The following is a 15,117-nucleotide window of genomic DNA, read 5'->3' as shown; positions in this document are numbered from 1 at the left end:
TAGTCAATATATGTTACATTTCACAGTTAAAAGAGAGGCTTCCAGAGCATTGAAAATATAGCTGAAGGCTAAACATTTACAATGCACATTTAACAGGCCAATATTATACTAGGCCAGTACAGTCAATATTACAGTATGTACAACTAGCAACCTCCTGATGTCATGATTCTTCATACCCGGACAGCTGCATGCCTTTTCAACAGTTATGGAGAACTTTTCTTGTGTTCCAATGGATTCCAATGTAGTTATTAGTCACAAGCTCTTGTTAATAAGCTACGTTTAATTGGTTCAATATTTATAAAACTAGATCTACTGTACAATCAAAATCTTTTTATTTATTTTAGATCTGCTATATTGGCTACTTTTGTGTGACATTGTAGTTGTAGTATGACGAAGTAGGGCGTTCATTTTAGAAAAAAACATAAAAAGTTGAAATACGTCAGAGTCAGAGATACATGGTTTCTGGCCGAAAGCAACGATATGCAGTCAGTTTACCTGTAGGCCGTTCAATGTAGAAACAAAACAATACATAAATATATATTTTTTAAACAATGTGCAAATAGTTTTCACACAACAGAGCAAAGTGGTGACATTCTGGGTAGATTGTACACTGGAAAAAAAAGGACCTTCCTAGAGCATTAATTGTTCTCAACGTGGGGTCCGGGGACCCTCAGGGGTCCTTGGTGGGGTACCAGGGGGTCCCAGCTAAATAGGTTAATATGGCGTCACAATCATTTTAGCCACTTTAACCATTATTGCATACTTTGGCTATTTTATTTTTAGATTTGCGCAAATCTTTGAATATATATACAGTATATTTTTAAAGCCAACATTTGTAACTCAAATCTTTGCTTTTGGGGGGTCCCTGGAACCAAATATTTTGAGGTGGGGGGGTCCGTGGCCAAATACATATAATTTTGGGGGTCCTTGACATGAAAAAGGTTGAGAACCACTGTCCTATAGGGGACCATGTCTGCATGTGCACAACCTTCCTGCTCTGTTTCTTTACAGTTCCTTCAGGAAGTGGATTCTCATTACAGTCTGAATCTGCGTGCTTGGTGGTTTCTATATGAATATAGAAACCTATATATCTTATTTCATTTAAGTCACTGGGTTGCAGCCTGTATTCACTTTTGAAACACGCATGCACGAGCGTGCACACAAGTGTGCGCACGCTCACACAAGTGTGTGCACGCTCACACACACACAGTAAACTCATCTGTGTTAATTTAACACAAATAGAGTTAAATTAACACACACACGCACGCACGCACACACACACACACACACACACACACACACACACACACACACACACACACACACACACACACACACACACACACACACACACACACACACACACACACACACACACACACACACACACACACGCACGCACGCACACACACACACACACACACACACACACACACACACACACACACACACACACACACACAAAGCACAAAAGGACACAGAGGGCTGATAAAACATGTTTTTATTTACTGCCATTCCTAGTGCTTTAGACAGACAAGCTGTGGCGCAGGGAGCAAAGAGTGGTTCACACAATGCAACGCTACTGCTGATCTACAAACAACACGTCTCTCCAACCACATACAAAAAGAGATACAGAAGAAGAGACTAGTAGAACAACATTTGGCAAACATTAACATCTTGGAAAAAAAACAAAATCCTCAGAAGTAAAAAAACAAAACAAAAGTTTTCTATAGTAGCAAAACAGCATCTCTACTTCACCGTGAACTACACTATACATCGAGGAGAGATATCAGACATGGAGGGCCACCGCGCCTCTTTTATACCTCGTAGTTGTTTTTCCAACTTTTATGAAAGTGTTTTTTTAATGTCATTAGCGTCTCTCTCTCTCTGTCTGTCTCTCTGTCTCTCTCTCTCTGTCTCTCTCTCTCTCTCTCTCTCTCTCTCTCTGTCACTCTCTCTCTCTGTCACTCTCTCTCTCTCTCTCTCTCTCTCTCTGTCACTCTCTCTCTCTGTCACTCTCTCTCTCTCTCTCTCTCTCTCTCTCTCTCTCTCTCTCTCTCTGTCTCTCTCTCTCTCTCTCTCTCTCTCTCTCTCTCTCTCTCTCTCTCTCGGCTGGCCCGCAGCATTGCAGGGGGAGCGTGGTGCTCTACACGCTGCTTTAAGAGTAATTAAAAGCGACTGAACAGCTGTAATTAATGAGAAGCGGCGTTTGTGTTCCGGGTCATTCCTATCAGCGCTGCCTTTCATCAGAGCAACACACACACACACACTGTGTGTGTCTGTGAACATCCTACAGTACAGCACAAACAACTCCCAGCCTGGCCAACAGGCACACACACACACACACACACACACACACACACACACACACACACACACACACACACACACACACACACACACACACACACACACACACACACACACACACACACACACACACACACACACACACACACAAGCACACACGCACAATTATAATCACAAACGCAATGCTTTCCCTTCATATACTGTTACACACACACACACACACACACACACACACACACACACACACACACACACACACACACACACACACACACACACACACACACACACACACACACACATACAGATACTATGGGCATGTATTGCACATGCAGACACATACTGGAACACTGTCACGTGCACACACATAGACACACACAGTAACTTACAGGAACAAACTACCACATGTGCACATAATATAAACTATTAGAATGAAATCTATAACACACACACGCACAGCGCACACGCACACACACACACACACACACACACACACACACACACACACACACACACACACACACACACACAGACCTTGTGCATATCTATGCACAATGTACATAGACAAAACCAATCTAGCAATTACTCACACATGCCTTCATGTAAACTTTCACGTACATACACATGTAATACATACAAGTGCTCACTCTCTCACACACACACACACACATGCACACACACCTTACGTACACACGTTGACGTATGTGTGTGAAAGCGTGCTGACGCACATACAGTACAGTACATGCCCATATATTGCATGTCCACACCAGCGCATACTGTAAACAATAAAAACAACACATTCCTCATGTAGACATTCATTACTTCATCCCATCAGGATCAGCTCTTTGGTCTCTTCACAGTTCATCATTTCCTTCTGAACACAAATAAAGGGGAATATGCTGCAAGGTCAACCACATGAACCCTATAACGGCCGCATCCTGGCCAAAATAGCTGATCTGTAAGCTCACAAAACGTTGCAACGCGGCCCAGTGTGAGTTTAGAGATCGTCTATTCTCGCAAAGAGATCTGGTGTACAGCAGCAGTTCCCAACACTTTGGGACTGGTGGCCCGCGAGGGTATTGCATGTGGGCCCCCAAATCATTTACGAAACACTAAGATTTTATTGATAATATAACATTAACCAATGTATTAATGAATTTGAAAAACAAATGTCATGGTATTTTCCTTTAAAATCTTGAACAAATAATTTTCATTGTGATACTGACACGTAAGAACTTAAGGTTAGTTCCATTGATCCAAGCCTGCAAACACTATCCGATCAATTGATCATTAAAAGGAAACATGCTCTGAAAATTGCACACAGCCCACCCACCTGACAATATTTTCAAGTGGGCCCTGATCCAGAAATTGTTGGGAACCGCTGTTGTAGGGGGAGAAACCAGAGTAACCTGGTGGACCCCAGTCAACTAAATATATAGGGTTTAAGTGGTTAAAGGAAAGAACGCCGCGCAAACTCAAATAGCATTTTTTTTTACCACACTATACTGTAGTATCACACGGTAAGAGCGATAGCAAGCATAGGAATACATGTACTGTGTACTACGACTACTCGGTGTGCGTCGATCAACTGACGAAGCCTTCATGTGGGGTTATGCGGGAATAAGTAACATAGTGCACTAAAAATAATAAATATCAGCACGATGAGAAGCTAACACTGTTACGCGGCTACCGCCCTAACGTTTCGCCAGCTAGCCTAAGTAGCCGATCGGTTGCTATAAGCTAGCTCGATTAGCAAAGTGTTAGCCGGAGTGCCGCTGCTCCGTTTCTTATCGCCACGTTTGGTAGCCAAGAGTTCTTCTATAGGCAAAACGAAAAAAATATTAAAAAGATCTCAGTCAGGTGAGTCAGGTTTTTTTTTTTGGGGGGGGGGGGGTTTCAAGGAGGGCGTGTTGGTTGTTTGGGGTGTGCCCTAATCCAATGGAAGTCAACGATACGGGTTTGATGACGCAGTCGTGTGTCATCTCCACTGGCTGTCGGCCTGCATCACTTCTCTGCCTCCTTCACATCCTGTGGGGAAGAGGGGAGACATACAAGGACACGGTAAACTCTCCACTCACTCATTGATCACTGTATCTTTAAAAAATCTACGAACATGAAAATTATTTTAAAGGCCAGGCTAAGGTATATTTTACAGAGAATATATGGGATCAAAATGTCCAAGATATTTTCATATACAGTTGTACTTTTACTTAGTATATTAACTCTCTCAGTGCCAATGAAATAAAAAAATATGTTCATACTGTGCCAGCATTTATTTTTTATTTTTTAAGTAAAAGAAAAGTGCTTAGGAAGCGAGATACAGCCTTTTTCAGTTATAAGTTAAACAAAGAGTGGATGGAGCTGCAAATCTTCAGATAATGATATCTTGGGTTCTGATTTTTTTTTTCAAAAACTCTGGATTTCTCGTTTTGGCACTGAGGGCATTCAGAAAAAACTCGGGATATCTCGTTGTGTGGCACTGAGAGAGTTAACTCTCTCAGTGCCACGCCCCGAGATATCCCGAGTTTTTCCCGAGTACCCTCAGTGCCAGCACGAGAAATCCCGAGTTTTTACTTTTGACTGTGCGCTATTCTGTTTATTTTTCATGATCACTTTCGCGTCCTGACTCCTTCAGACTCATTGGGTTCCGGTTTCATGACGCAGATTCCGTTTCCGGTTCTAATTTTTTTCCCGCGTCATTTTTGGCCAGAATAGGGAAAGTCACGGTTTTTCACACGGTATAAAAAACTAACGGAGAGGTCCACGTCTACTCTCTTTGGTCTGGGTGACGATCAGTCATCGTAGTCGTGACACATCAATTACATCGTAATTTAGCCCGATCAACGATTGTCAAAAATGTCAACATCCGGTTATGACCGGATGTGACGTGAGCCTGTTTGGGAGGGGGCGAGTGAGCCAGCGAGATCATCAATGTGTCGATTTGTTGCTCTCTACTGGTAGAACTGTATTATGGGTTTAAAAACCCAATCAGATCATTTATTTGAATGAAAAATTACAAAAAAAAACAAACAAAAAAAACGCAAATTGCTGGCACTGGGGGAGTACTTTATGAAAATACTCTTGGCACTGAGAGAGTTAAGAACTATTATATTAAAAAAACATTGTTTTGTGAAGCATATATTTTCTTCGCAGTATGGGAGGCACTGGGTAAACAGGGAGGTCACGGTTTAGAATCATAATCAGCTTTTGCTGACATTTATGTCAAAGCAAAACCGTTCAAAATGTTCAAATCTTTCAGAAAAAAACACAAATTGCACACAGCACAATGCACATTTTTGAGTGACACTGTCGTATATGATATGATGAAGTAAAGATAGGGCATTAGTTTGTGAAAAAACATAAAACAATGAAATACGGAGATAGAAGGTTTCTGCCCAACAGCAACAATATCCTGGAGATGCCTCTGTGCAGACAAGGGCCAACATGGGCCCTGGGTGCAGACATGGGCCCTGGGTGCAGGCAGGGGGCCAGCGGGGGGACCCTAGTGCAGGCATGGGGCCAGCGGGGGCCCCTGGCTACACGCTGTAATGATGATTGGCTACAAGTGCAGGGAGCCAGAGTTGGTTGTAATATGACAGGGCTCAGTTAATGAAGAGTAATGCACTGGACAGTCCAAATGCCAACTCCACTGGTTCATTACAGCATATTTATGAGCCAGTGATGGCACTCTCGTCCAGGGGTTTGTGTGATTTTGCGAGTGCGTGTCTCTCTGTCTCTGTGTGTGCGTGTGCGTGTGCGTGTGCGTGTGTGTGTGTGTGTGTGTGTGTGGTGGTGGTGGTGGTGGTGGTGGTGGTGGGGTCTATGCATGAGTGTGTGTGTGTATTTACACTGTCGAGGGGTGAAAAGATTACAAAGATTCCAGGGACGCTCAGAGATGATCTGCATTGTTTATTACATTTTAGGGCTTTATGTTGTCATGGGACGCAGGGATGCATTGTGCCCACACAGTATAGTACACAGATACAGTAATTATATGCGAGAGTACTGTAAATGGACTCATTGGTCTCAATGGTCATAGCACGGCTACAGGTACAGATACTGGTATTCGTACTTCAACGACTCATGCAGGACCTACACCTTCTACTCCATCTGTCCTTTAAGACTGAATGAGACAGATTAAATCAGAGATAGGGCAGAGATTTCAGTGTATTTCATGGAAAGAGCAGACCAACTTTTAACAGTAGCAATGTTATTTTTATTTTTTATAATTTGTTATAACATTTGCGTCTAGAAAGCCAATGTCAGTTGTCTATATGAATTGATCTACCTCTTTGATTGTGTCACAAATCACTCTGTTATGAAAACACAGAGATGACAATCACGTTTAGAATGCAGAGCACAGGGTGCTGGATTTATCTCTCAGAAATTCTTAATATGAATTAAGCATGACCGTTCCTTGAGATCTTTAAAATAAATCTGGTACTTTAAATGTGATCAATCATCATGGGGGGAAATGCAGTACACCTCTTGTTCAAGGCTGTTTACCAACCAGTATTTATATTTAAGCTGCTGAACTGACAACAACTGATCATCAGCCCCTCCAGTATATCAATTATAATCTGTAAAGATTGCAAGCTTTTAAAACATTGGTAAGACTGTATATTACGGTTGGGTCAATAATGCATTATAAGCACATTTATAATGCATTGCAATGCGCTTATAAGGCATTAATAACACTTGTTATAAATGTTTATAATTATATATAACAACTTCTAACAAGGTTTATGAGTTTATAAATGGTGGTAATGATGCATTAATCATTCAGTGGAACAGGACATTATAACTACCATAACTTGGTCAGTTATAAAGTGTCTTAATAATTATGAACAGTGTTATGACGCCTTATAAGAGCATTATAATGCATTATAAATGTGCTGATAATGCACTATGGACATGACCTTAACATACAGTCTTACCAAAAACCCATGGAATAAAGCAAAAATGTAATCTCATGACTGAAAATGTAATGATGTTTAGGTATCATCATTCTAAACCAATGTTGCTGCTGTTCTACATACAGCCAACCAGTCGAAGAAATTTGAGGAAATTTGAACAGATTGAGGCTTTAAACGTAGCTTTAATGACATTTTTTTAGACCATTCATGTTTATGGAAGATGCTTCTAAACACGTATTCTATTGCTAGTTTGACCCATTTCAAATACTCTTTAATCTTAAAATAACTAATAGCCGAAAATAGCCGATCTAAAAGCTCACAACACTTGTAGATCTACTATTTTTGATGCAGTGACATGCTTTCAAAGAAGACATGGCAGGCCTGTATGGAATCCAAAATGACTGAAATCAGAGAACTTTAATCCATGAAAACATCTTTTAAAGACTCACCCTCCAGAGGAGTGACTCCACCGGTTGATGATGTCGGCCAGGTCAAAGGGCAGAGGCATGCCGGGGTCATCTACGGCCCAGAAGGGCCGGTCAACGGGGGCCTCCTCAGGGGGCAGCGTCTGGGCCAGGCTGGAGTGGCACCTGGGGCGACAAGACACAGGAAACAAGCATACCCCCTGTCAGCTCCTCCCTCTGACTGACATAAACCAACAGGTAGACAAGACAGTCATCACCATTAACACACAGGCTTCAAGGGAGCATTCTGGATGTTTTAGAAGTCAATCCAGATTTAAAAAAACAACTTTAATCTTCAGGTTCTTTTAACCCATTAAGACCGGGAACGTATCTGTGTCATTTTTTAAAATGTCTTTGGCTATTTTTGAAAAATCTTGAACATTTGTGCAAATCTTTGAATATATATTTCTTTATATGTAAGATGTGCACAAATAATGAAAAAAAGCAGATCTACAAGCTCATAGCACTCGATGCCGCGCTATGAGCTTGTATATCTGCTATTTTTTTATGGGACACCCACCCAGGGACTAGAGATGTACATTTGCTCTTGGCTTTCTCTGGTGCAATTCATTTATTGTGCATTGTCCCTTATAAACAAATAAACAAACAAAAATAATGCTTAATTCATAATCCATTGTGTGAGGTGGCAGAAAGAACAGATCTATAAAGCTAGTGATGTTGGCTTGTAGATCTGTCAAAAGTGTCACTTTTGACAAGTGACACTGTGATACTACAGAGCATAAACTAAGCTTTAATCTTTAGGTTGACTTAATGTTACTTTAGCACTCCTACTCTGTCAGAGCTCTGCACACTGTGATCCCTCTCTTTAAACTCCACTCACAGTGACCTCAGCTGACATCTGAGGGCATGTACTATATAGGAGACTTGAAACACATCTTCCTGTCTGTCTGTCTGCTGATTGATGGGGAATTTGAAGAGGTCGGTCACAAATGTCAGGTACTCGCTCGGATGAGTTGTTAGTGTGCGTGTGCGCGCGCGCTGCGTGTGTGTGTGTGTGTGTGTGTGTGTGTGTGTGTGTGTGTGTGTGTGTGTGTGTGTGTGTGTGTTTATTTGTCCCTAAACACACAGGATGGGTGGATACTGTGTAATTTGACCAGGAGGGCTTCCTTTCCTCTTTACGGCTGCTAATAAGACTGACCCAGTTAGACGCAGTGCACACGCACGCACACACACATTGATTGAAGTGATTGGAAAGCACTTTGGATCAACTCCTATTGTTTTTAAGTGTGCTATATATGTATAAAGGTGACTTGACTTGACTTGACTTGACGCACACACACACACACACACACACACACACACACACACACACACACACACACACACACACACACACACACACACACACTGTATGTTTTGTACATTTGTACAGCACTTCGTAAGTCTGTACTGAAAGGCGCTTTATAAATAAAGTTGACTTATTGACTTACACACACAAACAGGGGAAATGGTGGAAAAGATGATGAAAAATGAAGACAAGTGGGATCATCTAAAAGTGATGAGTCAGGATTTATGTTTCTGAAGCCATAAAAAGGGGCGCGACAGTATCAGGCTGATGAGAACAGAACGCACCATATCACGAACAGATGATTAATGGTCCAGTCACCTCACAGCCTTACAGTACACACTCCCACAGGCACACACACACACACACACACACACACACACACACACACACAGACAGACACACAAGCACACACACATATGCACACACACATACTTGTATTAGTATACATGTGAGGACAAACAGTTTAGGACATTAGGAAATTAGCTGAAAATAGCCGAGAGATCTACAAGCTCACAACGTTGTGGGCTTGTATATCAGCAATTTTTTCGGTGTGTGACATCGCCGCACAATTAAGTATAAAAATAGTGAAAACTAAACCTCTAAATGTCTAATCCTAACATTAACTCAAATGTGAATCTTTTCCCAAATTATAAGCATAACTCCACAAAACAACATGAAACACTAATAAAACACTACTTTGTGAGGACATTTGGTCCTCACAAGTACATTAATACAAGTACACACACACACGCACACACATACACACGCGTGTGTGTGTATGCGTGTGTGTGTGCGTGTGTGTACGCATGTGTGTGCACGCATGTGTGTGCACACACACACGCACACGCTCACACACGCACACACACACACACACACACACACACACACACACACACACACACACACACACACACACACACACACACACACACACACACACACACACACACACACATGCACACAACCACAGCCAGATGGTTTCATTAGGGCAACACTCGCATTTGTTGCGGTCCTGGAGAGAAACGCAGCCTTTTTGGATGCAGCCCGACGCATTATGCTTATATGATTAATATCTTGGCTTTCCACAGAATGTGGAGCCAGAGTGCGGTCCCCTGTGGCAGCCATGAGACATGAGTCACATCTTTTGTCGGAGCAGTGTAAATATTTGCCGAGGTGACTCCTCGGTGACTCTGCGCTGTCATCGTAAATCTGCTCCGCCGCCTCTGACAGACGAGCACGACCCCTGACCCGGAAGTAGAAAGGGGAGGGAGGGAGGGAGAGAGAGAGGGCTGCTGAAGGATACACAGGGAACTCCTTAGTGTTCGTTTATTCGCTTTTAACTCAGAGAGTTAGATTAACACTCAGGAGTTCGCTGTGTACCATCACTGAGTGTTTCTACCTGTATGTGCGTGTATGTATGAGTTTGCTTGTGCCTTTGTCTATATGGATAATAATAACAATAAAGAATACAGGTGTATTTGTAAGATATACAAATAAAATATAAATACCTAACAACGGTACAACTTTAATAAGTTGCACTGTCTCCTGCTAGTGTTTAATTAGTTTAACTGGTTGCATCTTTGTGTTGCAATCAGCTGTTGTTGCCGTGCTCATACATACATACGGACATACAAACACACTCGGTCACTTGTTGGAGAGGCTGGCACCGCTCAAAAACAACAACAACACCAGGCTGTCATTCTTAACCACTTAAGCCCTACTGTATATACTTCGTCGTGCAAATAATAGCGAGAATACCCATTCTACAAGCTCACAACATGTCACTTTGCGAGCTTACAGATCTCTACAGTACTTCCACAATTTCTGCCTATAATGACATGCCCGAAATAGCAGTGATAGAAGAAGTACTCAAATTTTTTACTTAAGTAAAAGTATCAATACCCTATTGTATTATTGAAATAGTCTGTTACAAGTACAAGTTCAGTACTTATTATGCAGAAAGTCCCATTACACAAGTTTTAATAAAATTAATAAAATCCTTTGAAAATAGCAAATCTACAAGCTCACAACGCGTCGCTTTGGGACGGGTTGTCAGCTTGTAGATCGGCTATTTTCAAATCTCCAACGTGTAGGTCTGAAATGGTTTTGTAATAATAATCAAAATCTACAAATTAACTGCAGTAGGAGCTAAAGTTTTCAAATAATTGTAGTGGAGTAAAAGTATAATATTTTCCTCTGAGATGTAGTGGAGTAGAAGTAGAAGTATTGAAAATGGGAAATACTCCAGTAAAGTAAACATTCCTCAAAAGTGTACTTAAGTAGAGTACTTGTACTTAGTTACTTTACACCACTGCTTATGGATGTGAAAAGCAGGATGTTATAAAGTGGTCAAGGGGGGTGGGGGGGGGGCTGTCCAGGCGGCCAGCAGCCTGCCAGTATTTGTGGTTATATATTTTCGCCGGGGCCACTTAATGTGGGAGCGGCTCCCGGAGGCTAAGTGCTGCGCTTGGGGCGCGGCCGGCCCCCTTCTTTTTTTCTTCTCAAATAGCCGCTCGCCATTACGGTCGGCGGGCGGCGGCATTAACATCCAACCGGTCCAATATATCTTCCTGTAGCTCGGTATCGGGGCCTGATAATAGCATCTGTTAACATGCACTAAGTACCATTATGTAGCACATCACTTCATAAATAATATGATTAGGCGACCTTGGGGCTTTAGCGACGAGCCCGCGTGTTTAAATGTTCTCATCATTTATTTAGGCCCCGCGAATTAAAGGAAGCGCCACTTCAAGACAAGCGGGAGAAACGACACAGCTAGCATACATATCTGGGAGAGAGAGATAGACAGTCAGAGAGAGTGAGAGAGAGAGAGAATGAAAGAAAGAGATAAAGTAAAGGAGAAACGTGTGTGTGTGTGTGTGTGTGTGTGTGTGTGTGTGTGTGTGTGTGTGTGTGTGTGTGTGTGTGTGTGTGTGTTTGTGTGTGTGCAGAGAGAAAGAGACAAGGTGTTGCAAACTCACTGACCTCTCCCTCCACATACACACAAACAAACACACACACACACACGCACACACACACGCACACGCACACACACACACACACACACACACACACACACACACACACACACAGAGAGAGAGAGGTTCTGCTGACATCAGCACGAGGACCATGGGAATGCAGGGTCTTTGATTAGGCGTGATTAAGTATTCATGCAGCGCGGCAACGAGAGCAAAGAAAAAACACACAGCGGCCTCTTTTCTGGGCCGTCCTGACCCAGGACCACAGCGCGCGCACACGCACACACACACGCGCGCGCGCGCGCACACACACACACACACACGCGCGCGCGCTAAAGATATCTGACAAGCCCCATTTAAACGACCAAGGCTCCATTTATCAGACAAGGGGATCTCGCAATATTAGCCTGCAAATAGAGTGCCCCCGGTTTACAGCAGATACACCAGATACAGGGGACTGGAGTCCTATCAAAGATAATATGGTCTAGACACATTCAACACGCTGCTTTTGACAGCATCTGCCACTGGTAAACACAGCACCGTCGCTGGACTGCTAAAGTGGGGGAGCAAACGAAAAGTCGATACGGAGCTTAAGCTCTCCTAAGTCTCTCGATAGTAATTCAGCGTAAGCCGCGGTGCACGTTGCAAACACAAAGCCTGCTGAAGCACTTTCCCATAGCACAGAAAAAAAATTGATAAATAAATAACAAAAGAAACAAAACAACACAACATTCGACCTCGAAGTTTACCGTCAAAGACAAAGAGATTGGGTTGTTCCACACACAGCAGCATGTCCACTTAAGCGCTACATTCAGAAATAGCAACAATAAAATAAAAATCGATCTACAAGCTCAGCTGTTATGGAGGGGAAAAAATTCAAATTATACAATTTTGGGAAAATGTTGAAATTATTCTTATTTTATTTTTTTTGTGAGTGAAACTTTTTTGGCTATAATGACATAATGCCCCAAATAGGGATGCCAGGTTAAGTGGGTATAACCCCCAGAACAGATACAGGACTAACCATCCCATCTGGCCCGCATGCCGTCAGGAGAGATTGGCAACATAATCACTCATTTCAATTCACCCTGAAACCCTATAGCCCTGCCCCCCCCCCCCCCCCGCAGCTCAAATGGTATGCTAATGCTAAAGCTATATGAGATTTCTACTGCCGTTATCCCACCGAGGTTCTCCTCTACTCTCCTCTCCTCTCGGGTTGCAATGGAGGGGTGGAGGACACCACCGCCTAGACCCCGGTCACCCCCCCCCCCCGCCCGCCCACCCCCCTTTGCGCTCAAACTAACCACTTTAGCTAAAGTGAGTGTTAATTATGGACAGGCAAAGCAGTCAATAAAAGGTTAATGTAGAAGTCAAAGGATAAATTCCTTTAAGTATTGCATCATTCCAACATCTCTGCGACCAACACACTGCTGCTCGCAGCTGGCCTAATCAATACGTTTTACTGTAATGTGCTCGCCATCGATTTCCCCCCTCCCCTTCTCCTCTCTCCCCTCTCCGTCTCTCAACGCTCGGCGCTCGGACCCCTCGCCTCGGTCAAAGAACCGGGAAGGAGGGAGCAAGGGAGGGAGGGAGTGAGAGAAAGGAACATGAGGGGAGAGAGGTATAGAAAACAACATGAAGTAAATAAAATAATCAACCAGGCTTTGGCTGTGTTGTTCTTGTTAAGAGGCATGGCCATGGTTACCACTACCACAGCCAACATCATCATCACTATCAGAGCCCACTCAATCTCCGGGGCCGCCGCTGTGTGTAATTGTGCAGCAGTATGTGCGCACAGCACAGGGGGGGGGGGGGGGGGGGGGGCAATACATTAAAAGGCCCTCTGCTCTTAACGGGATGGGCATCCACCTAATAGACAACATCAGTGCTTCCGACTCATGCAATTACACTGATAAATGCACGATTGTGTCAAGCTCAAGTGAAAAAGGACCCGGGGAAACATAGATAGGAGGGCTAGGGCTTATTGCGTTATCGCTCCGGGAGGTCATTTGTTAAACCACGTGGGATTAGTGCAGAAGCCTTTGGTGGGCCGTTTGATTTCAGTGCATTAACCATGACTATATGAGGGTCCTAATGTTATGGAGCAGAAATACAAGACAGCTGGGGGAGAGACTAGAGAGTTCCACAGCTTCGCCCCGAAAACTGTACGACGGGCTCTTGAAAAACGGCTGACAGCACAACATTCTAACTCCTCTGACCGGAAAAGGAGCGGAAGAGATGCACATTTTCACACTAAATTTACCCATTCAATCCGGGAACGCATCCCTGTCATTTTAGATTTCTTTGGCTATTCAAAAATATCATATATACAGGCTCATAACGTTCATGAAAAATCATGAACGTTTGTGCAAATATTTACAAATGTCTTCTGAATCCTAACAGTTTTCTGTTGTCATGTTGCTATATCAGTGGTGCTCAAACTTTTTCCGTGTCAAGGACCCCCAAAATTATCTGTATTTGGCCGCCGACCCCCATCTGATTGAATGGTTAACCCTGAGGAGGAGTTCCACTTTCAACCCCCCCACCTGAAAATAGAAGATCTACGAGCTCACAACATGTAAATGGTGCATTTATACAGCGCCTTTATCCAAGGCGCTTTACAATGTACATTTTAACCACACATTCATATACCAATGGCGCGAGGAAATCATGCAATTAGGGGTTCAGCGTCTTAAGGACACTTCGACACTAACTCTGGGGGAGCCCGGGATCGAACTGGGAACCTTCCGTTTTCCCAAGCAGCCGCTCTGCCTCCTGAGCCATTGCTGCCCCCCCCGACGTGTGACATTGCAACGCTTTGTGAGCTTGTAGATCGTCTATTTTCCCCCACCGTCATACAACAAAGTACAAAAGTAGTTGAGAGCTAGTAGTTGAGTTGTTTTGAACTGCGCAGGGAGAGACATGCGGGACATGAGTGGAATTCAGGTCCTCACAGGCACCGTGCAGTTGGTTGAGTTTGAACGAGGGCTGTTCAGGTCATTAATAACATGTGTTTTTAATGACATACAGTAGACAGGCTGTTGTTGGAGATTAACTGTCCCGAATCGTCTCCTATTGTTCGCAGCTCGCTCGTGTGGCTAAATGGCTTTCGCGATGCCATCGAGCAAATAACTTTTCCT

At 43.3% G+C, this 15,117-nt stretch overlaps 1 protein-coding gene across 1 annotated transcript in view; it reads right to left on the bottom strand.

The window, feature by feature from the left end:
• Positions 1-1,484: 1,484 nt before the first annotated feature.
• The window catches only part of fto (FTO alpha-ketoglutarate dependent dioxygenase), a 243,943-nt gene continuing 230,310 nt past the window's right edge, over positions 1,485-15,117 (bottom strand). The window contains exons 11-12 of the mRNA XM_080427366.1: positions 7,676-7,816; positions 1,485-4,338 (exon numbers count right to left, since the gene is read on the bottom strand). Of these exons, the coding sequence (XP_080283492.1) occupies positions 4,332-4,338; positions 7,676-7,816 (148 nt within the window). The 3' untranslated portion in view covers positions 1,485-4,331. The remainder of the gene's footprint in view (positions 4,339-7,675; positions 7,817-15,117) is intronic.

Source organism: Gymnoscopelus braueri, assembly GCF_963280865.1.
Source record: "Gymnoscopelus braueri genome assembly, chromosome: 1".
In the NCBI taxonomy this organism is placed as follows: Eukaryota; Metazoa; Chordata; class Actinopteri; order Myctophiformes; family Myctophidae; genus Gymnoscopelus; species Gymnoscopelus braueri.
Note: the sequence above shows the minus strand (reverse complement) of the source record. Positions and strands in the feature narration are given on the sequence as shown.